Source organism: Mytilus galloprovincialis, chromosome 12, assembly GCF_965363235.1.
Source record: "Mytilus galloprovincialis chromosome 12, xbMytGall1.hap1.1, whole genome shotgun sequence".
NCBI classification, from domain to species: Eukaryota; Metazoa; Mollusca; class Bivalvia; order Mytilida; family Mytilidae; genus Mytilus; species Mytilus galloprovincialis.
The window spans coordinates 53,156,349-53,183,982 of record NC_134849.1 but is presented as its reverse complement, the minus strand read 5'-3'; the positions used below and the strand labels follow the sequence as shown (position 1 = coordinate 53,183,982).

Genomic DNA, 27,634 nt, shown 5'->3' with positions numbered 1-27,634 from the left:
ATTATACCACTGACCACAAGTATACCAATTAATTGCAAAACAACTAGGATATAAGCACAATATGTATTTTTATGCACTATTTTATGACTTCGTTAAACCATAAACTTCTTCAGAAAACTTCAAATATCAAATTTGTCCGAACTTGGTTTACATATTGGTCTTTTTCATTGTACAATGTTTATAGTTTTTCCCTTTTTTGTGTAAGGCATATTTCTGATAAAAAGTTAAAAGGTACAATTTATAAACATAAGAGTTTATGAAAACGCAATGTGGGGTTTAGCAATTTTGGTTTTTAACTTGTTACCGTCTTAATAAGCAATGGCAATGTTCATGCTTAGTTTGATTAAGGAAACCATAAAAAAAAGTATTCCGATAAAAATGATAAATTGTGATGAATTTAGAAGAAATGCAGATACAAAACGGATACATATACATACCCTATTAAATTGTAAATTGTAAGGAGGAGGTAAGGAGATGTTTGGGATAAAGAATGGTACACAAAAGAACGAATGTGCTGCCGAATAAATAAACTGACGAACACAATTCCATATCACTATATTACACCTTTTTTTAATCAAAGGTACAATAAAGCAAAATATTTAGTTCATATAAATTCAATTATTTACAATCATATTCATAAATATTTTTCATATAACTTACATTTTCTTTGATATGCAATTGTTTTCATCATTCAGCTCCCCAATAATGCATGCATCACCTTTGCCCTCATAACCTAATGCCTGTTCATGTATCTTTAATTATTTTTTTGTTATAATTTAGCATTTACTTTTGATGAATGTTATGTCCCGGCTGTTCATCGCCAAAATTGTGGATGGTCAGGAGTTACCGCACAGGCGTGTGTAGCAAAAGGGTGTTGTTTTGATTCGAGTATATTGAATACAATATGGTGCTTCAAGAAAGCAAAACGTAAGTCAATTTATGAAATGAAAAGCTATTGATAACGTCAGTGTGTGCGCACTCAATATGAATAATATTGGTTTCAATATTCATAGCTATGAATATTTGATTTCACCAATCAAAATATTTCAAAATACGGACACTTTTTGTTAATGAATAACAGGTATTTTATTCTTAGTTCCTTCAGTAGTTTTTTTAACATGCTTCTTGGTATAATTTTTAATATAACACGGGTTAGTTCCACTACTATGATTGAAGAATAAAAATATGGTCATCCGAGTGCTTCTTCCGACCGACAGTGAAACCATTGCCAAATTTTGGCGTCTTTGTGGGATAAAAATGGGGACGTACAATCCGATGCTATCTTCATGAGAGAATGCTTCGGTTACCTCACGTTAAGAGCCCTTGTAACATCTCTGAGGGGTCCGGAGCTGGGCTGTTGCCAATACAAAAGCATAATTGTCCCAATCAAATATTCCTACAAGTTCCAGTGGCAGTCTAATTTTCCCCAACCTTCAGCACAAACGTCCTCTATTACAGCACCTTAACTTGATATTGTATTTATTGTTAATTTGTTCTCATCCTGAATATGCATGAAATATTTGCCACTAGGCAACCTACACTCAGTCAATTAAGGATCTTTTACAAATACATTTCTCATTTTGGGGCCTTTAATAGCTGACTTTGCGGTATGGGCTTGAAGGCCGTATGGTGACCTATATTTTTTAAATTTTTATGTCATTTTGGTTTCTTGTGGAGATATGTCTCATTGACAGTCATACCACATCTTCTTTTCAATATTTCTGTATTTTTAATAATTCATTTAGCTCCATGTGTTGGAAAATACGCGAAGTACAAACATTGAGCTATGGTAACGTTGTAACCATAACGCTATAGTGAGTGACGTATTTTATATGCACAAGCGATTAAACGTATATAGAAAGCACAACGCATTTATTGAGATTCTTCACCATTTATGTATATTAATATATTTTGACCATTCATTTAGCTCCATGTGTTATACATCCAACAAATCGACGTGAGTGTGGATTCCCTGGAATTTCCAGAAAATCGTGCGAGGTTAGAGGTTGTTGTTACGACTCCAGCATACAGGATGCATTATGGTGTTTCCAAAAGAGAGACTGGTGATAGTAATTATATAGTTATTTGAATTTGATAATTATATTGAAATGCAAAGAAAGGCGCTGGGCTTATGAAATTTATGCAGACTATTTACTGGGGATTTAAACGTTTGTTCATTACGTGTACAATTTTGGGGGATAACTTCTTTTCTTTAATGTAATATTGACGTGATTTCAAAAAGTGGACCATGTTCTTGATCATCTGAAACACAGACGTTCTGCAACAATAAACTAAGAAATGATGGAAAATGCAAACTTTTTAATGAGATGATTTTTATTCCAGTATCAACAATTTAATACCCTTTATGGAAATCCTGATTTTAGACAGAAATATTGTACATGTACAACATGCTACACATAAAAATTCATATGTTTGCACAGTTTGAATATATGAATGTTTATATATTACTGGAGAGTCCAGAGTATGAAAATTGTACAATATTAATAATTAGAATGTTCTATAGTTATAAAAAGCAAAAAGAAAGTAATCGAACGAAAAATAACAACGATTATTCGACAATATCAATAGACATTTCTGCGTTGTCAAATATGCTGTTTTAACTTGCATTATTTTTTGTTTCAGAATAAGTACAAGGAGACAAAGAATTCAGGAGACATGTGCATTTTGTCAAATTTACTTTAATCTACTTTAATCTATTTGTATTATATCTCGTTAAAACAGTTCAATATTGCAATACAAAAAGTTGGAAAAGCTACCAGATAAAATATATACCATTTATTTGTGTAATTTTCTTCAGGTCTGTTCAGAAACTAAATCAATATTGAATATTAATTACAAACTAGTCTGACTTTTGTATTGAAAATTTAACTTTTAAGCATGGCTAGCTTTTGTTAATCGTTGCCTTCCAACGTATCAGTTTCACTATACACATTACCATTGTAACTGAAATGCATGATTCTTCATACAAAAATAATTGTCCCCTCAGGATACAAACCCAAGACCTCTGTGTTATAATGCTGCCTTTAACTGACTAAGCTAAAGACGTACTTACCTATATCATCCGCTGACTAAGTAAGATAACTATGAAACAAGGTTTAATCCACCATTTTCTACATAAGAAAATGTCTGTACCAAGTCAGGAATACGGCAGTTGTTATCCATTCGTTTGATGTGTGTATCTTTTGATTTTGTTAATTGATAAGAGACTTCCAGTTTTGAATTTTCCTCCGAGATCAGTATTTTTGTAATTTTACTTTATCAAAGGAAGCAATTCTGTTCCACAATGAGCATTTATATTTTGAGATGTTTCCCCATATGGATGAAGTTATCAAGTTCTCATCAAGACTACTAAATGCAGTGGAATCGATGTATATCTTCATATTAAGTCTTCGAATTATTCGACGCGGTAGTAACCAAACCGAACAGGTATACTAAGTAAAAATGTCAAATATAGGGGTAAAGCAGTCAACATTGCCATGAGTCTGTTATAATACCAATCACTATAAGGACAACCAAATACCTACAAAAAGGATATATAGACAAAGCACTTCAGCAAAAATAAAAGACAGGAATATTAAAAAAATGACCACTACACATGATGAAAAGCAATCCTGAACAGTTTAAAAACTTTTTTGCATACAGTCAAAAAAAAGTGGTTGGCAGATTTTCTCTTTAGACCCAAGCAACTAGTTCAAAATCCAACGGCTACTATGGGAAGAAATTTAATTGCTCACTTTACATAGATTAATTATTAAGCTTATCTGCTTGTTCGTAAATAATATGCACTTGACAAAGACGAGGAAACAAAAAAATGAAATATTTTGATAAACTCTAATAAAATTGAGAATGGAAATGGGGAATGTGTCAAAGAAACAACAACCCGACCATAGAGCAGACAAAGGCCGAAGGCCATCAAAGGGTCTTCAATGCAGCGAGAAATTCCCGCACCCGGAGGCGTCCTTCAGTTGGCCCTAAACAAATATGTATACTAGTTCAATAATAATGGACGTCATACTTAACTCCGAATTATACACAAGAAACTAAAAATTAACTGTCATACAGGCTAACTAAGGCCAGAGGCTCCTGACTAAGGACAGGCTAAAAAATGCGGCGGAGTTAAGCATTTTTTTTAATATCTCAACCCTTTCCTATACCTCTAGCCAATGTCGAAAAAACAAACGCACAACAGTACGCACAGTAAAACTCAGTTTAAGAAAAGTGTGAATCCGATGTCAGAATAAACTTTCTATTTCCTCCATCTTTCGAGTCGTAGAAGCCACACAAAAGGTTAGTTCTTTTCTTCTTGTTGAATGAGTGAAGTTCATCAAGTTAAACTGGAGATGTGGAGTATTTATTGATTAGGCATTACAGAGTTTACTTCATTCTAAAAGTCAAAGATATTATAATTATGCAACACATTATTGTTTGTTTTGAGAGTACTTTGTAACTCTAACATGCCAAACTCAAGTCTCATACAACAATGAGTATTATGGATTATCACTTTTTAGACACTTGTTTTTGGACCCTTTTATACACACGATAATAATAAATCAGTCAAGCTGTCCAGTATCTACTGTTATAAATACATTGAATTGTAAACTGTAAGCGTTTATGCCGTCTGATGTCTGACTTCGAAGAACAAAAACAAATTGATATTCCTTTGTCTTCGGTTTTCAGTTTTATGTTTGTACTTGTGTCATAAATCTTAAAAATCATACCACTTATTTTCTTTTTTAATAGTTTGACTATAGTAATAACACGAGGTGCCATTGTGACAATGTATTTTCGAGTTGAATTATTTGTTGAAATGTTTAAATTTTTATTTGTTTTCGTTAAAATTCTCTTCAATTATTTATTTATTTTCGTTATTTGACTCCTAACTAGTTAGGTTTCATTTTTGTTTTTATAAGATTATGAGTTGTTTCAGTTGTTTTTGATAATTCATTTATAAATCGTTATACTTCTTTCTGTTTCTTTTTTTTTTAATTCATTATGAACTTTAATTTTCAATTTAAACTATCTCAAGTGTTACACAACCTTCCATGCACGTTTGTTTTTATAATTTGTTAAATGAAAAGTTACATATTTACCACCACTCCACGAATTGGTAGTTTTATTGCAATTCATTCAAAAGTTAAAAAAAAAAATATTTCCGTCACCCAAAATATAGCGTTCTACAATAATCAGATGTAAAAACAGCATATAGGCATTCCAACCAAATGTCCATTGTAAATAAATGCATTCTCAATTTTATTGCTATCTGAATGAAATATACAGTCTGACATTTCAAAACATAATCATGTATTATCTTCCTTTATACATTGTTTTATAACCAAAAATTTGCGAAAGCAAATTTACAGATCTAACATTGTTGGGTTGATGTTTAGACGAGTTGTATATACATTATATACACAGCCATGTATCACCATCATTGATGGCGATCCGATGGATACATCTGTTGTAGAGTTGTCACTGACTCAGACGTATATATATATAAATGTATATGTAAAGTCTCTGAATGATTGTATAATAAAAACTACTAGAACACACCCGCGAAATCGCGGGCATATACAGCTTGTGAACTGTTGCAGGATGATTTTTGTAAAAGATATTATGTATGGAGAATTACATAGAAGGTATACCTCCCTTTTTCCACAGTCGAATATTTGTTTCCTTTCTGTTAAATTCAATTATATTCGTGTTTCTGGCCTACGACCACAATTATTCTTCTCCTTTGCTACAATGCTTCTTTTGGTAAAAGTCAAATGAAATTATAAATTTGCACCGTTTCAAACATGAAATAAATGTAACTGCTTATATATAGACCATAAATAGCTTAAAACCATGAAACTGAGATGCAGAATTTTAAGAAATTCATATCCCGAAATCGAAAAATATATTCCCGAATCCCGTAAGGATCCATCCCCAAATCCCGAGCTTAAAAACAACCGATCCCGACGCCCCGAAAAAGGTCCTGCCTCCCTCTAATCTGTACCTTACTTTCATTTTTGCCAAATCACTATTTTCCCTTTTATTACAATAAATTTTTATGCCCCAATTATGGGCATTATGTTTTCTAGTCTGTGCATCCGTGCGTTCGTTTGTTCGGTCGTCCGTCTGTCCCAGTTCAGGTAAAAGTTTTTGGTCGAGGTAGTTTTAGATGAAGTTGAGCATGTTTTACTTATTTTAATATATAAAACATGATAATATAGTCTATGCCTGTGTCGTTATTTACGTGACGATAAGTGATTGAATGACAATAAAACATGATAATATAGGCTATGCCTGTGCCGTTATTTACGTTACGATAAGTGAATGACAATAAAACATGATAATATGGCATTTGGCTATGCCTGTGTCGTTCTTTACGTGATGATAAGTGAATCAGTGACAAAAATGATTGTGTTTATTTTCACACGGCCTGGGTCCTTGCTTACACTTGGGACAACATATAACGATTCAGGCAATGGGAAAATGGCTTGCATGAATCTTAAATAAAACATGATAATATAGACTATGCCTGTGTGGCTATTTACGTGACAAATAAAACATGATAATTTACGCTATGCCTGTGTCGTTATTTACGCGACGATAAGTGTGAAAATGGCTTGCATGAATCTTAAATAAAACATGATAATATAGACTATGCCTGTGTCGTTATTTACGTGACAAATAAAACATGATACTTTAGGCTATGCCTGTGTCGTTATTTACGTGACGATAAGTGAATGACAAAAATGATTGTGTTATTTTCACACGGCCTGTGTCGTTATTTACGTGACGATAAGTGAATGACAAAAATGATTGTGTTATTTTCACACAGCCTGGGTCGTTGCTTACACTTGGGACAATGAATAACAAAAATGATTGTGTTTATTTTCACACAGCCTGGGTCGTTGCTTACACTTGGGACAACATTCTTATATAACGATTCAGGCAATGAATCTTAAATAAAACATGATAATATAGGGTATGTCATGTGTAATGTTAATTTCCAAACTTCTGGAAATATAAACGGAAGAGGAAGTTGTCTATGAATAAAAGCCGGAGTGATGACGGACACATATCCGGACTTCTTTTTTTCCGTTTTTCTCCCAAAATAACCGAAACTGAATAATCATAAGAATGGATGACAAATGCGACTATGCATGGTATCTATAGGACATATAGTCACAATGATCAATTTATTGTGGAAGGAGGAGAAGCGACACCAAAAATGAGGTCTTCTCGTTTAATAGTATAGATAACACAAATTCCCATACGTTTTGGCCATTACGGCCTTCTTCATTGGAATGTTGTAATTTATTCCAAAGAAGAATGCCGTAATGGCCGAAACGTATGGGAATTTGTGTTATAGTTTTTATTATAAATATATATATATATATTTAGAATGTCATTTTTTTCATTTTTATACCTATCTTGTCTCTAATCTCTTGGTTACTTGTGTCAGACGGTACACAAACCATAGTATAGCATGTTTATCTATTGTCTTTAAAATTCAACATATCTAATAAAATTAGTACAGATGGGTATAACTAAGTTCTTTTAATTGAATAAAGTTACATATCTCGAGTAGAAAATTGTTTCAACTTTAATAAAGCTAAAATCAAAATTTTGTTTGCCCGCCCCTCTTCGTGAATAATTAAAGAATGACTGTATTTGGTTTCTGTCTATGAAGAAATAATATTCAACAGGTGGTGCACACCGAATAACAAAAGGACTAAAGTAATGTAGCTATGTGAAGGCAATGTGTCTGCCTCATTTGAATTCTGACAAAATCCTATATACCATATTGAAAAAATGAATGCTTTTACAAGTAGTAGGATCGATGATGTTGTAGGTTAGATGTTTTGGACACAGTTTAAAACAGTGTATCCTTGACAGCAGAATGACTACATTTGTTTATTATAACGTGTATTTTTCACCTAAATGATTTACCTCATAATGTATATATTTATATATAGACTGTGAATTATTCTGTCTGAGACAAATGCGCTGGTACGGTATATTGCCTCACTACATGAGTGAGGGGGTTTAATTCGAATGTGATTATACATGCACGGCTTGCATGCTTTGGTGTAGTTAACTCCTTTATGTAACTGATTAATATCTCAAAAATGATGTGTTTACACAATAATATAATATAGTAGTTAAAGAATATTTACTACTTATAAGACACAATACAGATCGTATGCGTGCATCAACTTACCCCAATGCAGATTTACTTATCGCCTGAACATTTTGACATTGTTGATTAATTCTTGTCGGAGTCGGTTTCGTGATAATATCATAATTTCCCGTTTCATCCGACTTAATACTCATATCCCGATATTATCAGGTATATACATAGTTTTTAAGTCTTGTGTATTAAGGTCTGAGATGCGCCGCTATGTCCAAAGGCATGTTTACTCTTAACAACTTAAATATATGCAAAATACAATTAAAACACTTTCATCACCTCAAAGTAACTAACTCAAACTATTCTAACAAACATTAAACCAGTGTTAGTTCATTCATTTATTTTTGTTTGAGGACAACGTTTTGTTTGCGTCGAACAAAGGCAAGCTTACAAGATTTATATTAAGCATATGCACATCAATAAAACAAGTAAGATACCATTTTTTTGGTACACTATGATGTGCTCTATTTAAATTGTAAGTAAATCAGTTTGACTCTGGTCTTTGTTAGTCTTGTATGATTTTTAATTTTAGTTTCTTGTGTATATTTCGTATGACGTCCATTTTTACTGAACTAGTATACATTTTTGTTAAGTGGACAGCTGAAGAACGCCTCCAAGTGCGGGAGTTTCTCGCTGCATTGAAGACCCATTGGTGGCCTTCAGCTGTTGTCAACCCTTTTGTCGTGTTTTTGTCATTTGACACACTCCCAATTTCCATTCTCAATTTTATTGAATTCATAAAACAAATCAAACAAAGAATAATTATAAACACTGAATTCTCAAAAGTATTCATATATGACATAAGACAACAACTTGACACTGACAAAGTTCCTTTATTCCTTTTTGTCGAATAAACCAAATGTATATCAGGTATAGTGTTGTTTTTCCATACGGAAAGTATATGAAACGGACATATATTTTTAGACATTCGGAACAAATGCATCTTAAACATAAGAAAGACTACGATTCTAGAGTTAAGATTTATAAAATGATTTACATATTATGCAAATCAGATACTTAAAAGCTACAGTAAAACAAGTTGTGAGGTATACGTAAATGAGACATCATCCAAAACACATTATCAATAACTTACTCCCCCTTCCCCAGTCTATAGAAGTTGTGAATGAATCAATGATAATATTTTGTTAACTTACATAAAAGTATCATAGATAACATTCATACAAGTCCTGTGTCCGTTTGGTTTTGTAACCCTTCCCTGTGTGTCTATAAAGTGATGAGTTATTCTTAGAAACCATAACCAATCTTAATACAGTTAAATATTTCTTCTGATTGTCATTATGTCATAATGATCCCGATCTTGATCAATTATTTAGGAATATAGGCATGATGATTATATGTTACCTCTCGCTGTTTCTCGTAATAAAATCAGTATAAATTCAAGCCCCCATGCATGTTTTCTAATGATAAATAAAAGAAAAATTCATAGATATGCATGGGTCGAAAAAATGCATGGTTCATATAAAATGAAGAACAAGAACATGGAATTAAAGTCATAATTATGAAAGCAACTCACCTAGCCGATCGGATCCAAACTGTTCATATGGTTACTGGAGCGACTGGATGATCCTCGAGGGATGATCGCGATGACTATTCCTAACAAAAACGTTCTTAAACCTCACTTAGTGATGATATATATTTGTAATACTACATAGTATACGCTCTTACATCATGTACATATTCAGCATGCAAAAAACAAATATTTCACATATAGTCGTAAAAATTATGTAAAATACAACATGTACAACCAAATAAAACTATAATCATTTCCAGAAACATGCTTGTCGGTACTAATGTAAGACACCTTCTAAAAAATGTACGTCAATTTACAGACCACTGGAGTTGATAGTTATTTTTAAAATTGTAACCTCTTGTTACACACCTAAGACGAGTAGGAAACTTAATACAGTAAATTAGATTGAAATACCTTATATTGGCCAACGTATTAAGACAAATGTTTTTTTTTATGACCTGTTCACATATAACTAATACTTATTAATAGATTTGGGAGATGTTATTAAGTAGCTTTAAGTTCGCTATCGGTATTTTTGTTATGTTTGTTTCCATGAAATCAAGATTTGTTATCAATGAAAAATCCCAGATACCGTCTGATGACAGTTATATTTAGAAATACAACTGTATGATAAGAAGGAAGTAAGTCACGTGATAAAAAGACTATATATATATATATATATATATACAACTCGTCTAAACATCAACCCAACAATGTTAGATCTGTAAATTTGCTTTCGCAAATTTTTGATTCTTCCCTCGCCGGGATTCGAACCCATGCTACTGTGATATCGTGACACCAAATCGCCTGCACTGCAGCCGTCCCGCTAGACCACACGACCACCTGGGCTCTCAAAAAAAGAGCTTTCGCTGGCCGTGTGTTACCTTTCCACGTCAGTTTTAATCTAGCGGCGTACTGCAGTACATGATATATAAGGCATGAAGATGTTATTGTTACAGATCAGCTAAATTATCTATAGTAAAGGATCCTACAAATGAATGTAAGATACAGTCACAGAAAATAATTATATTTATAAGTACGTCTGAGTCAGTGACAACCCTACAACAGATGTATCCATCGGATCGCCATCAATGATGGTGATACATGGCTGTGTACATAATGTATATACAACTCGTCTTAACATCAACCCAACAATGTTAGATCTGTAAATTTGCTTTCGCAAATTTTTTATTCTTCCCTCGCCGGGATTCCAACCCATGCTACTGTGATATCGTGACACCAAATCGCCTGCACTGCAGCCGTCCCGCTAGACCACACGACCACCTGGGCTCTCAAAAAAAGAGCTTTCGCTGGCCGTGTGTTACCTTTCCACGTCAGTTTTAATCTAGCGGCGTACTGCAGTACATGATATATAAGGCATGAATATATATATATTTTTTTGAGAGCCCAGGTGGTCGTGTGGTCTAGCTGGACGGCTGCAGTGCAGGCGATTTGGTGTCACGATATCACAGTAGCATGGGTTCGAATCCCGGCGAGGGAAGAACAAAAAATTTGCGAAAGCAAATTTACAGATCTAACATTGTTGGGTTGATGTTTAGACGAGTTGTATATACATTATGTACACAGCCATGTATCACCATCATTGATGGCGATCCGATGGATACATCTGTTGTAGGGTTGTCACTGACTCAGACGTACTTATGAATATAATTATTTTCTGTGACTGTATCTTACATTAATTTGTAGGATCCTTTACTATAGATAATTTAGCTGATCTGTAACAATAACATCTTCATGCCTTATATATCATGTACTGTAGTACGCCGCTAGATTAAAACTGACGTGGAAAGGTAACACATGCCCACCGAAAGCTCTTTTTTTGAGAGCCCAGGTGGTCGTGTGGTCTAGCGGGACGGCTGCAGTGCAGGCGATTTGGTGTCACGATATCACAGTAGCATGGGTTCGAATCCCGGCGAGGGAAGAACAAAAAATTTGCGAAAGCAAATTTACAGATCTAACATTGTTGGGTTGATGTTTACACGAGTTGTATATACATTATGTACACAGCCATGTATCACCATCATTGATGGCGATCCGATGGATACATCTGTTGTAGGGTTGTCACTGACTCAGACGTACTTATGAATATAATTATTTTCTGTGACTGTATCTTACATTAATTTGTAGGATCCTTTACTATAGATAATTTATCTGATCTGTAACAATAACATCTTCATGCCTTATATATCATGTACTGTAGTACGCCGCTAGATTAAAACTGACGTGGAAAGGTAACACATGCCCACCGAACGCTCTTTTTTTGAGAGCCCAGGTGGTCGTGTGGTCTAGCGGGACGGCTGCAGTGCAGGCGATTTGGTGTCACGATATCACAGTAGCATGGGTTCGAATCCCGGCGAGGGAAGAACAAAAAATTTGCGAAAGCAAATTTACAGATCTAACATTGTTGGGTTGATGTTTAGACGAGTTGTATATACATTATGTACACAGCCATGTATCACCATCATTGATGGCGATCCGATGGATACATCTGTTGTAGGGTTGTCACTGACTCAGACGTACTTATATATATATATATATATATATATATATATATATATATATATATATATATATATTGTTGGGTTGATGTTTAGACGAGCTGTACCACATTTTTGCGCCTGTCCCAAGTCAGGAGCCTCTGGCCTTTGTTAGTCTTGTATTATTTTCATTTTAGTTTCTTGTGTACAATTTGGAAATTAGTATGGCGTTCATTATCACTGGACTAGTATATATTTGTTTAGGGGCCAGCTGAAGGACGCCCCCGGGTGCGGGAATTTCTCGCTACATTGAAGACCTGTTGGTGACCCTCTGCTGTTGTTTTTTATTTGGTCGGGTTGTTGTCTCTTTGACACATTCCCCATTTCCATTCTCAATTTTACGTAGTAACACTGTATTTCCAAACACTCTGTAGTTATATAATATTGGTAACAGTGTAGTATTTCTCAGCTCTTCATGCATCTTATCGTGGTAACTTTGGTTGTCTCTGATCTCACTGTAGTTATCCTATCATGGTACCAGTGTTGTATTTATCCGGTGTATGTAGTTATCTCATTGTAGTAATCATGTTATATTTCTCAGCTCTATATACAGTCATCCCATTGTGGTAATTAGTTATCAAAGGTACCAGGATTATAATTAAGTACACCAGACGCGCGTTTCTTCTACAAATGATACATCAGTGATCACGCTCGGATCTAAATAACTATAAATCCAAACAAGTACAAAGTTGAAGAGCTTTGAGAACCCAAAATTCTAAAAAGTTGTGCCAAACAAGGCTACGGTAATGTATGCCTGGGATAAACAAAAATCCTTAGTTTTTCGAAAAATTCAAAATTGTGTAAACAGGAATTGTATAAAATGACCATATAATTGAGATACATGTAAACAACACAGTGCTGCCTACTGGGCTAGTGATACCCTCCGAAACGAAACATTCACCGGCAGTGGCATGGACCCATTAGTGAAAATAGTTATCAAAGGTACCAGGATTATAATTTAATACACCAGACTCGCGTTTCGTCTATATAAGACTCATAATTAGTGACGCTTAAATCTAAACAATTAGAAAGTCCAGTTTCTTACCTGTCAGTACTTATTTAATGATATACCAGTGATGTTCTTCAGAGCTCTCTGCATTGATCTCATGGTGGAAACAGTGTTGTGCATCAGAGTTCTGTGCATTGCGTTTTGTTATTTGATTTTGCCATGTGATTATGGACTTTCCCAATTGATCTTCCTCTAAGTTCAGTATTTTTGTGATTTTACTTTTTGATCTCATGGTGGTAACATTGATGTACTTCTAGGCTCTCTGAAGTAATGGGAAAACTATCCACCAAAGTGCAAATGAAGTTTTTATAAGCAAGTATATGCCTGGTAGCAATATTGCCTTGAACATTGAAAATAACTTATACCCTATACACCTGTTGGCTTCAACCATATAATAGACGGATGGTATCTTCCATGCTGTTCGTCGTAGGAATGCTTTAATAGGAATAATTCGATAATTATTTTCATTATGTTGATGATGTTCACTGTTCATGCTCAAAATGAGTTTTGTATATTACATTTATCAGATTTTGGTCTGAACCCGATGAATATTATACTAGAAGAAGAAGTTTTGTGTATCGAAACAGGTATCATGTTCATTAAATAGAATTACATATTTTATGAATACATTATACATTTTGCCTGTTTAGTGTCTAACGATGTTACTTTTTGTTCTATCTTTCGTTCCATTCATTTTCTGTAGTTGGCGCAAGAACGCCGAAACCAAAGTTTTGTAACCCGAAAACATAAAAGTATACAATAAAAAGATTATTAACAGGCCACAAAAAATATTTAAAAAAAATTAAGCAGTTGTTGCCTAAATTTAGTTTCAACTTCAATTTTAGTAAACCTGCAGTATACATTATTGCAATAGTTCAACAACTTCATTTTAAGTATTATCAAATCGGTAAATTTATAACTTTACACCCAAAATGTATGTGAGCAAAATATATGTACATATCAAACAAAACCCCAATAGCATATTCTACATTATTGTGACCCATTCCACACTAATATTTTAATTATTATTTCTGCCTCTTGGTATGTTCTTCTATAAGACATACTACAAATGCAGCTAATAATACCAGCTTATTTACTGTTCCGGTTAAATGAATTAACAACAATTTTGAATTATTAAGAGTTTGTAATATTTAGGGTCTGAAACAAAAACCAAAATCGTAGTCTAAGCCAATAATAAAATCATCACTGACGTCCCTCTTTTTAATATGTTTTTCAAGCTTGCTACGTAGGAATGTTTGACCATTTGAAAGAGCACAATCTGCACTTATATGTGTATACAGTAAACTGTCAGCATCTAAACATTTGTTCTTATAAATGGCTATCATTCGTTTATTTACACTGTGGAGTAATTTATTTTCGTGGGCACCAATTTTCGTGGATTGAAGTAAAAACAATGTGTTGATACTTGATATCTTTCTTTTTTCACAAATTTTGCAAACAATCCTATATAAGAAATGTAGAGTTTGTTCAACTATTTAAATTCTTGGTTTATCTATACCTTTTTTTTTAACACTTGAATATAAATTTATTACACCAAAGCTGTTAACAGTGACCTTACCGCTACAGCTTTAACTGTAAGGTACCCTGAAATGGTTAGTATCTATACCTACGAAGTCCAATACATTTGGTTTCAAACGAATAATAAATAATCCACAGTAAATAATGGCAAGGGAAACTTTTATTGTGACGGATTGGATGTTGGTATCAAGTCTTTCTCACATGTTATTTCTTAATAACAAAATATGCATCGGTCCTTCAGATTTTTAACAATTTTATTCATTAAGATATGAAAAGGATTGATCAACAGGTTGCGATTATAACCAAATTTTATGTACACGGTGCACATCATTTATTTAAGATATGAAAAGGATTGATCAACAGGTTGCGATTATAACCAAATTTCATGTACACGGTGCACATCATTTATTTACAACTGTATCTCTAATAGTAAAACATGTCTATGGATTACGGAAGTGATATGATGTGAAAGACTGTTAATGTTAATGCTGTGTTTAAACTTGTCACAAAACAAAAATCAGAAAATTACGATAAGGTAATCTTCATAATAGAATGTACTGTAAAATACCTATTGCAGTATATGGGGAAAAAAACCAACCAGTCCAGTTTCCGCATTTTTTGGGGGGTTATAAGTATGAGAGCATATGATAAGAGCTGTCTTCTCATATTTTATCTCAAACTTTAATGATGTAGTTTTCTTTTAACACAAAATTGGGCTGTCCATGCATACTCTTTATAAAGTTTTACAATTTGACATAATCTGAAGCGACAAAAGATCCCAGTGACCAATACATGTTCTCATATTATGCACAAGAGCATGATATGAACTACATTTGACCAATCATTAAAACAAATGGATTTTAATTTAGATCCCGTATTTACGGGTATTTTAATTAATGCTCCTTATGGGCATGCACACGCACACAAAAATACATATTTACAATGGCAATTAAGAAAATAAAGTAAAACACCACTTTTAAAGTCATATGAAACTTCAAATTAAACAAAAATATACAAATGTATTTTTTATAACTAAATGGTTAGTTTTTGTTATAAAACTTATGTATATATACTTTTTCTCCAGTAAATTCTGTAATTTGGCAAAATAAAAAAGAAGTTTACTTTCTTTTTAAGCGCTTGCTTCCAGCACACAATTCTCCAACAATTGTTCCGTATGCAGCGTGACCTTTCTCGAAAAAAGGTAAACTTCGCTTCGTCATTAAGATAAACTATGTCTTATTGATCCCGTGCTTAACTAAATATCCATGCTTTTTTGTTGATTGTTTACAAACGGGTGACAATCGGCTGATGATACAATCGTGCACAAAAGACTAAGTTTATGATAAATGTATGCATTGTTCCAAGAACTGGATGAACAAATTTGTTCACTGATCACTCGTTTTACTAGTATATGAAACTTCAAATTAAACAAAAATATACAAATGTATTTTTTATAACTAAATGGTTAGTTTTTGTGATAAAACTTATGTATATATACTTTTTCTCCAGTTAATTCTGTAATTTGGCAAAATAAAAAAGAAGTTTACCTTTTTTTTAAGCGCTTGCTTCCAGCACACAATTCTCCAACAATTTTTCCGTATGCAGCGTGACCTTTCTCGAAAAAAGGTAAACTTCGCTTCGTCATTAAGATAAACTATGTCTTATTGATCCCGTGCTTAACTAAATATCCATGCTTCTTTGTTGATTGTTTACAAACGGGTGACAATCGGCTGATGATACAATCGTGCACAAAAGACTAAGTTTATGATAAATGTATGCATTGTTTCAAGAACTGGATGAACAAATTTGTTCACTGATCACTCGTTTTACTAGTATATGACTTTAACGATGAGTGTAACTATTTTATTCTTAACAGACTTCTATAAAACATTAGTTAAATGATATAAAAATAATGATATTTTGATATAAAGTCAATATTTATCACATGTTTATGTTAACAATATTATATACAATTGAGTGAACAGAATCGAGTAAGATATTTCTTACAACATAATACTTAGAGCAGATAAAAACAAACTGCTGGTTGTCATTAACAGGGTGATCACAGTTTTAACAAATGGTGTTCTTTGATAAAATTGGATTTAAAAAAATAAGATTTCAGGTTGCTATTACTGTCTTCAAATTGACATTAGATATAAGAAGATATGGTATGAAACAACTCTCAATCCAAGTCAAGATTTGTTTAAGTAAATAATTGTAGGTGAAAGTACGGCCTCTGGGACGAGGCATTGGCTCACACCGAACAACAAGCTATGCATGGCCATAACAAATACTCATTCAAACCTGAAAAGAACAACTGTATAATCAATATAAAAAACGAGAAACGAGAAACAATCATGCACATTATCGACAATTGACAACCACTTAACATCAGGCTCCTGACTAAGAAAAAGTGCGTACAGCAGGTTTAAACTTTTTAATAGGCGCCAACTTTCACCTAACCTGCAATAAATGTGTAACATAATTAAATAGAAAGACACACTATAAAATATCAATTGAAATGATTTATCCCAATTTAAAGACATATTAACCAAAAACAAGTAAACATACATTGAACGAATTCATTTGATCTATGACACAATGTTAGTGCAAAAGTATTTACAACAAGCGGGTACAATGTAAAAATAATATTGATAAGACAACCATAACCTTGGACAAAATAACGTACACAGGCAAATAAAATTAATTGCGTAGTAAGGTATACAACGGAGTACGAAAATATACATCACAAAATAAATACTTTTGCTGTTCATAGTACGAGAACAAAAGTGAAAATGTATAACTATTATCAGGTATATCCTTATCTTATAAACTAAAGGTTTAAACTGTGGTCACACCTTACCGGAGAGCACAAATGTACACCTAACGGATGAAAAAAAAAATCCGTTGACAAAATTGTTATTCGTTTGGAGTCCGTTAATGTACAGACAAAATAAAAAGGACGCGTAAATAATGCATAACAGACACACACAGGACATGCAACGTACGCGAAACTTAACCGTATCGGACAGAACAGATTTAGAACGTACATCCAACGGACAAGTACCGCATTAAACGGAAAACATGCAGACGCGTTTGGGATAACGCGGATGAACAAGATATGCGAGAAATTAAAGACAACAATAATAATACTTGAAATTGCATAAATGTATAATCAGTTACCGTGTAACTGGTTTTGGTTTGTTCTGAATAAGCACTAAGATAGTTAAGACGTGTTCTTACTCTTAGATCAATACTGAAAAATAATCATTCATGACACTCAAGAAATCTGACATACCAATGATTGGCACTTCTGACTCAAAAATTTCAGTTGGCATTCATCCGTTCATCATTCGTTTTATACGTTATACGTATTCGACCGGTAAAAGTTCGTTTCACATCCGTTAGTTATGTTTTTTATTTATCTGTTATAAGTCCGGTAGAATTCTTGTGGTGAATTTATATTCAGAATCCCTAACGGAGGAATAACGGACAAGTAACGGATTCCAAACGAAACGGAACTGACGAGTAACGTAAAAAACGGACACCTACCGGATGTAAAACGGACACTTCATCCGTTGAAGGTCCGTTCAAAGTTTTGAACCTGCTCAAATTTTTCCAACAGACAGAACGGACATCGACGGATAAAACGGACACTGAACGGACATTAAACGGAAATAAACGGACATTAAACGGAAATAAACGGACATCTAACGGGTATAAACGGACGTCTAACGGATATGAACGGACTGAAAAAAACCTCTCCGTTCGGCGTCCGTTCGCATTTTCCGTTAAGTTGTGAGCGGAGCTTTACTTAATCCATCAGACATATACAATTGAAAATGAAAAGATGTGGTATGATAACCACAAACAAAATCTCCAAAAGAATCTAAATGAAAGTTTGTTTATATATGTTAAATTGGGCATTTTAATAAATTAAGAGGGACATTATTCTAAAGCCTTATAATTAAAGTAATGAAACTATTAAAGTAAAAGTGAGTTCTAACAAGTACTGAGTACCAAGTGTTATTATAATTACCCAAAGTATAAAGGGTATGTCTGGGAAGACATGGGTTGACTAACTCATATATGTATCCGAATAAGGATATTTGTTTTAAAAAAATCAGCGTCACAAATATATGGTTTCAGAGGAGTTGCGGATCAATGAAATTGGTCGCTTCCTTTAGTAATATTGATTCCATTATGTCATGACCTTTTTGCACGGTATTATATGTGTTGATATTTTATACTGAGCTTCACCAAGTTATAGAATATGGTAAAATATAACGCCTACCATGTTAAAAAGAGCAAAGAGATTGACATGAAGGAGTTATTTCGAACGTGATAGGACGAATACGGTACTTTATAGTTCAAAGCGTACGAAAATACAATAGGAACGTTTGGCTACTCCGTCTCCCTCTCAAATTTCTTCTATAGTAAATATAAAAAAGAAGTTGTATTATGATTGCCAATGAGACAACTCTCCACAAGAGGCCAAAATGGCACCGATTTTAACAACTACAGGTCATCGTACGGACATCAACAATGAGCGAAGCCCATACCGCATAGTCAGCTATAAAAGGCCCCGAAATGACAATGTAAAACAATGCAAACGAGAAAACTAACGGCCTTATTTATGTACAAAAAATTAACCAAAAAAAACAAATATGCAACACATAAAAAAACGACAACCACTGAATTTATAAACTCATGTTATGATGTTGTTATAACAATATAAGATAAAATTGTATGTTTGCCACTAAAATATATTTTATAAGGATAAAAGTGAAAATAATGATAATATTAACAATCAGTTTATGCGAATGTGTCAAACATAGTTTGTGCTAATTAGAACACGGATTTGTTCTTAAAGCGTAATGAGGACGTCATATTTGATTTAAAGAACCTGACACGCCTTACAGGTTTACATAGTTCGTAAGTTTTCTTACTTAAGAATTGGCCGTTTCAGAATCTAAAGCATCATGGGTAATTTCATTGTTCGTACCCCAAAGTGAAAATAACGTTACGTCATTGGTTGAATTTTGATTGTTTAGGACGTTTTAAACCAATCAAAACGCTTTCTAAAATATTACCCAGGATGCATTAGATTCTGAAACGGCGAATTATAAATCCTTGATATTTCAATTGGTGCTCATTCAGTATGAAACTTAAGTGACATATGTTTGTTATGTAATAAGGCAAGAGAACAGTTCATGGTTCTCAATCACATACACCGTTGTAAGAGTATTTAATAAACTTTCAATGTACCTCAACTGGAACCTAGGTCACATTACTTTGGTATTGTTGGTGGCATTGTTTGCAAGTGACTGTCACTTAAGGTAGTTCTTATTTCTATTTATCTGTATTTTTCTAAGTGAGTCAAATATATGCATGTTGATAGTTGTCTTATCTTTCTAGTATACATCTAATTCATATAGTACATATTATAATCAATGATTTCTAGTATAATAAAGTATTATTAAACTTCTGTAAATATACTTCATGTCTGAATTTAAAAGAGAAGTTAAAAGATTCTGCAATTTAAAACTTTTAGATAACATCTAACGAAGTCCTTTTGCTTATTTTTTTCATTGTCAATTTATTTAATCCATGTATTCATGCGTTGCTGTAAAGTATTTGTATGCTTTATTAATATTCAAGTCAAACAAAGAGGTAATTCCTAATACATAGAAACACAATATTCTCACCAAAAATCAAAGTAATAATAAGACCTTTTGGTCATCAATGCACTTCAACTGCGTTCTTTGTTTTGCCTTTTCAGTCTCTTGTAGACGTTACGCGCGTCTTGGACAAATATAGAATTTTAATCCTGGTATCTATGATATGTGACAGTTTTACAATGACTTTTCATGAAAAATAATATCTCTGAACGGGAGGTTCATATGCACTACTATTTTATTCAAAGGTCAAATTATAGGATTGTGGCATATTTTCAACATTTATATGCCCTTAGTTTCTAAGAGTTTAAACTGATACTAAAATTCTATACTACCCTTACCTTCATTTGTGGACCTCTTAAGAATTAAAATGTAGGCGCTACCATGTTTTTCTATACTGGTTCCATTCCCAAGTGACGTCTCTCATAAATTGGACCCATTACGTTAACAAATTAACAAATTAACATATTCATGAATATAATATATCTCCCAAAAAGAGGCGTGGTTTGAGAAACAGTTGTTTTAACAAAGTGCAACCTACAACCACTGAGTCGATGTCACTGCTGGTGGATTTTTATTCCCAGAGGGTATCACAAGCCAATTACTCAGCACTTCTGTATTGACATGAATTATCATTTATACGGTCATACTTATATATTATTTGTTTTAATTCAAAACTTTGAATTACTTTTCTACCTTAGGAATAAATTACCTTAGCTGTATTTGGAAAACTTTTAGGAATATTTGGTCCTCATTGCTCTTCAACTTCATACTTTTTTGGTCTTTTTAACATTTTTTTTTTAGTGTCACTGGTGAGTCGAAATGCGCGTCTCGTGCAAATATAAAATTGCAATCCATAATGTGTTTATTGAAGTCTAAGTAAAAAAAGTATCATATTAAAGACTAGAAGATAAATTTCATTCATAGACTTTGCATTTTTACACAAACAATGTTTTGTAAATGCTTAAAAGTCAAAAAGATCCTTAACGAAGATGCTAAAAGTATCGGTATATGAAAATTTATATTAGTAGTAAAGGAGCTTCGATACACTGATATCAGTTTTATTGAATACAGCTAACATAGTTTAGGAAATATAAGAAAAACTCTGCACAATGTGGTGAAAGCATGACATTTGGTATATAAGCTCTTAACACCATTCTTAGCATTGGATCCTCAATGCTCTTCAATGCTCTTCAATTTTGTACTTGTTCGGCTTTATAAATATTTTGATGTGAGCTTCACTGATGAGTCTTATGTAGACGAAACGCGCGTCTGGCGTACTAAATTATTATCCTGGTACCTTTGATAACTATTAGCAAACATTCTAAACTAAATATCAAAGAAACCGTATAAAAGGTGGTAGAACAATCAAACTTTGTATATTATCTCTTCAGACCCCTTCTTAACAAATAAAGACATGAAAGATATGAAATCAATACGAAAAACTATCAACGTTTGGTTTTTCCAAGAAATAGCAGAAATGATTTACAAGTAAATAGGACGTTGCAATATTTAAAACGCATATCTATCAGATGAGTAAAATTGAAAGTTATATATATATATACAGTAGCTATTATATACAATAAGACGTTCATTCATCCTGTTTGTATCGGTAAACCCTATACTATGCAGTCTACCAGACACAATCTCCACCACACTTGCATAAAGCTGTACACGGAAGAAAGAACAGGCAGTAAAAGCAAACACTGTATCCAAATCAATCCAGCTTGGTACACAGAACGTTTGGCATGTTGGTAATGTGCCTTTCGTGTAAGTGGTACAGACTCGATTGATCTACCTTTATGTGCAAAGAGTACTTTTCTTTTTTTCATTTACACTGTTGGATTCACTTGCCCAATGGTACAAAAGAACAACATATCGCTCCATCACCGGTAGAATTGAATCATGGCATATTGTACTTGGTTGGTCTGTCATCTTTCTAAAAGCATCTGATACCTTGGGGAAAGCATCCCATGTATATGATATATCCCAAGCTGTTTTCTTTCATCGTCCCGCAAATGAAGATACAGTGTCGTAATCTCTGAAGGCGTGGAATATTGGTAAAATCCTAGATTTAAGAGGACCCAAAGATTGTGCAATATTATGAATTCGAATGTAACGGAAATGTTTCCCAGTTGCAAATAATATTCATATATCCTCAGCTTCTGTGTCCTAATATATAGCGATATAGCGATCACAATTACGTCTGTATCCACAGTTTAAATGCTAATCTTTATAAAACCATACATGACTACATTTCCAACGTGAATCATAACTCTCGTATCTGCTTCTTCGTGTTTGCACGGTCGTAGTTTTGACTTGATTATGTGTGCCGAGTTTGAAATCACATTGTCTCCAACTGTACAGATAACTTTCTTTTCAGTATTTGATTCTTCTGCCAACTTTTCCGATATAATCTGAAACAGCTCCCTTTTTATTCTCATCAACCCGTAAAAAGCCATGCCAGCACTTATTGATATTTGTTTGAGCTTGAACTTGCCTTCGAATGCCCTTCCCTCTATTTTCTTTGGTTGCACTTTTGAGGCTGTTTTCTATATATGTGTCCCATACTACATCAACGTGTCCAACATGAGCTTTTTAAGATTATTATCATCGAATCAAAATGTAAATCATCAGTAAGTTGTCAGCGTTAAAGAGCAATAAACCCGAAAGATAATTTACTTTTGAAAATTGATTATCCTGTCGACATATGCAGTCGTATCCCATTATGGTTTTCAATTGGTGCTCTCAGATTGTTGTTTATTTTACCTTAATCTGAATGTTTCTTACGGTTTTGAACATTATAAATAACAGCATTCAGCATTGTTTTGACTCTCGGCTGTAGAAAGTAATCTGATCATATTCAATTATTGGTTTGATTCTCGGCTGCAGAAAGTCATCTGATCATATTCAATCATTGGTTTTATTCTCGGCTGGAGAAAGCCATTTGATTATATTCAATTATTGGGAAAAAAAATTGTGTATACTATGCTATTTCCGTTCTCTGTATCGTATCTTAGTATGACCTACCTGGAGTACAATTAGTAAGACAAAACAAGTCTCGGTTTGTAAATTGATCAAGTAGTTGATTTTAGTTAGTTAATAAATGCATAATACAAGCTACAACTCATTTGAGAACAGGAAAAGGGCGATGTTTTGCTGATGATCTGTTGCAAATGTTTTTTCCGGAACAAAATAAGAAATATCCGAGGGACATCCGATCCTGCACAATGACTTTTAGCTTTTATTATGTACTTAATAAACAGTAAATATTATCATACATTTTTATTGTCAGTTAAATTGCAGAGCAACTTAGATAAAAGTAAGTACTTTTAAAAAAAAGTAAATTGTCTTTCGAGTGTATTGCTCTTTAACGCTGGCAACTTACTGATAATTTTCATTTTGATTTGAGCATCAGGTAGGGAAACATAAAGATATTTATCATTAGTACGTCATGATTCATTGTTTTTTCTATAATAATTTTAATTACGTGGAGTTTTTCGCTAGATTCGTACTTGAACCAAGAGGATGTCACTTATTTAATAGGATATGTCTACCTTTACGGAGCAGTTGAGTTTACCGTTCATTTTTTGACAGGCCATTATTGTTGATTTTTTTTAACTGCTATTGTCTACCCGTCTTATTTTGTCTTTTCTCATGTTTTTTCCTGTCCATCTTTCTTTTTAAATTTTGTCAACGTTTTGTCTGTCCATCTTCTTTTATCTCTTATCATAACATTGTCTGTCTTTATTTGTATTTCCTATCGGATTTAAATAATTCTTTAATGTTTTGCAGAAGTCACATCACTCGGAAAGATATTTTAGCATAGCGTAAGAAAGAGAGATATCATAAATATAAGGAAACGTTATATGCAATATTCAAGCCCAATCGATAGAAATCATACTAATTTATACACTCATGTTAAAAAAAGTGCTACGTTCGTTCAAATCTGTCTGACAATTCTTTTATTATTTAACATGTCTAATTGATTGATTGAATGGTTTTAATGTCATTTCAGGACTAATAGGTATTTGTTTTGCAGTCAGTTTTTATTTTTTGGGGGAATCTGGACAACCCGGAGTACACTACCATTCTTCGTCATGAAGAATTGCAATTCTAGTCAATTAAGACAGGCGTCAAAATACACCTGCCATGTGGTGTACGAACAAACAACAACGTCAGAGCTGACAGTTCAATGATACAGAATTTACTTAAACCATTCGGCCACGAAGGACCCCATACCAAATTGAGCACTGATGTTAATCGTTAAATATTTTTTTAAAAAATGTCTTAAAAGTAGATAAGATTTATTGTTTTGAACTTTTAAATGTGGAGATGTACATAAACAGTGTTAACGATTTTTAAATTTCGGGAAAGCATTAATTCCTTGTTGTTAAACATGATAAATGATATGCTTATTATACACATTTTGCTTGGAATTATTTCGATAAATCTTATTCCGGTTTTGTATCAAGATATTCGATTTAAGTTTTTCACATACTAAACTGTATCATGTGGGCGTTTTTCGATATATTTTCGAACAAAGTCATGAATACTTAAAACAATATGGTGTAATATATCCGGTACATGTATCTTCTTCTATAAAGTGATAACTGCGTAATTAAACGGTTGAATTTTGACGAAATTTAATTCGATGATAATTTGAATGAAGACTGGTATGTTTTTAAGATGTAATTCCTTTGTAAGATGCTATATTTTTTCAGGAGTTTTCCTGAGTATTTTGATGTCTGTCGTTTTCGGAATAGGTGAGTATTCACATGTCATTGTGTTGTATTGTTGTCCTTCATTCTTGATAATATGCTTTGTGGATAGAGTGTCTTTATGCCATTGTGTTTCCCTTTGTCGAAAACCTTTTTTGTTTTAAAGTTATAAAGTTAACAATTTCCAGTTTTGGCTTCCATACTACACATTTTAACATTTTTACCTACTGTATCTGTTTTGTTCACCTATTGTGGCAACACAAGTGAGAGATTTAGATGTGGTACCACAATTGATTTTCTCGTATTTGTCTTTGTTCAATTTGCACTTTTCAAATAATTGTGCAGAAATGTTCCTTGTTTAAAAATAATTTAGACGTATTTGGCACAACTTTTTGGAATTTTGGATCCTCAATGCTTTTCAACTTTGTACTTGTTCGGTTTTATAAATATTTTGATTTGAGCGTCACTTATGAGTCTTATGTAAACGAAACGCGCGTCTGGCGACTAAATTATAATCCTGGTACCATTGATAACTATTTACTTGGCATGAGTAAAACTTTACTACAAAATAAAAGCCATATTTCATTACCTTTAGGACAATAACTATTTCTGAAAGTTAAACAATCAGATGTTCACCCTTTTAACCTGTGTATAACCTCAAGATACAATGTAACCTTCAAATATTCTTAAGAAAACTAAAAAAACTGTTGCTTTGAAACACTCTTTATAAATGTTTATAACTCAGTATTTTGCCAATGTCCAAATGTCCAACAACTGAAAAACCCGATTGATTTGTTGTTTATCCCATTTTTATGCAACTGGACGTGATGTACTATGATTAGGGGCATTAAACCTTTAGCTACCTGAATACTGAGGTTTAATCCACAATGTTACTTATTAAAATAGTTTATAACACTGTGTATGTGAACCAAGGGGAAACCACAATAAGAAATCCCAAAGTTTAAGTAAATCAGATATATTCCGGACCAAAATAAAGGAAAAATAGCATTTTTTCACACAAACAAATGAATAGTTTACATTTTGTTGTAATTTAAAAAGCGTTTTCGAAATATCAAAACAAACAAATATCATAACAATATCATACATTTATTGATTGCAATTAGGAAAGGTGTTCTCTAACACAAAAATTGACTGGCAAACCGTAAATTAGTTATGAGCATTATCAATGAAACAACGTTCAAAAAATAGTTACAAAAACTCCTTCCGTTCAAACCAATAGTAAATGGTTTTCTATGTTGCCAAGGCATTTCCCCCAATCAAGTAATGAGTTTGACAGTCGCTTAAGTATCTTTCGCCTATCCTTTTGTAAGCCCTACGCAGTTGAAACATACATTAATTAATTTAATAAATTTCAACAATTTTTACATTTTCAGTTTATGCTGCTGATGTTTGCCATGTTGAACCGATTTACCGGCAAGAATGTGGCTGGGGAGGGATTTCACCAGAGAAGTGTGAATCACGTGGGTGCTGCTTTGATTCAAGTATAAAAGGAGTAAAATGGTGCTTCAAGAAGGCAAACCGTAAGTTAAATTTAAAATTTATCGTTTTAGAATATTTCGAAATAATTGAAAACGATTTTTTAAATTCAATTACATTAAATGATTTGCTGCTAGTAAACAATAAGACAGCTCTAACGAAAATTGAAGAATATATACTACAGTTATGAACAAGAGGTAATTCAAGACTAAGCACACATTTACGATTGGAAATGAACATATGTTCCAGCTTTTTGAGCTAGATATGAATTGTATCAGAAAAACTTGCAACCTATTTATAGGAGGACTATTTTAACAATAAGAAAACTCTCTGTGTATGTTTGTTTAGATTTTATGGAAGGTAGAAGTGTAGTGTAGAAAGTCTAAGTCATAACTTTAACCTTCATTCACCTAAACCTTCCAAAGAAATACATTAAAAAACTTATTAATTCCATAACTTCATATGGATTATAACAAAAACAATATCCTAGGTGGTGAATAAATATATTAAAAGAAAGATGAACAGAATAAATAGTTATATAATCTTCTATAAGATTCAATATGAAACGATATTTGACGGGTAAATATGTTGTTTCAGTAACCAATGCATTTTTTGTAAGGACTTTCAAATGTTGCTTAAATAAAAAAAAAAATATATATATTGTTATATATGTGAAACGCTACCAGAAAAGTTAAAAAAAAATTGCTGAGTACGTGTATCGATGTCTTTTATTTAGGTCAATGTGAGGTACTACCAAATTTTCGGCTTGAATGTGAATGGGGTGGGATTTTCCGAAAAACATGTGAGGCAAGAGGCTGTTGTTTCAACTCAAACACACCAGGAACAAAATGGTGCTTCAAAAAGAGATACAATTGATAGTAATTATTCTTGATACATTATA

At 33.0% G+C, this 27,634-nt stretch overlaps 1 protein-coding gene across 1 annotated transcript; it reads left to right on the top strand.

Moving 5' to 3' along the window:
* The first annotated feature begins 1,118 nt into the window (after positions 1-1,118).
* On the top strand, positions 1,119-27,634 carry LOC143053706 (uncharacterized). The gene is made up of 4 exons (XM_076226492.1): positions 1,119-1,128; positions 1,928-2,044; positions 26,631-26,777; positions 27,470-27,634. The coding sequence occupies exons 1-4, from the start codon at positions 1,119-1,121 to the stop codon at positions 27,607-27,609; spliced, it is 414 nt and encodes a 137-aa protein (XP_076082607.1). The 3' UTR covers positions 27,610-27,634.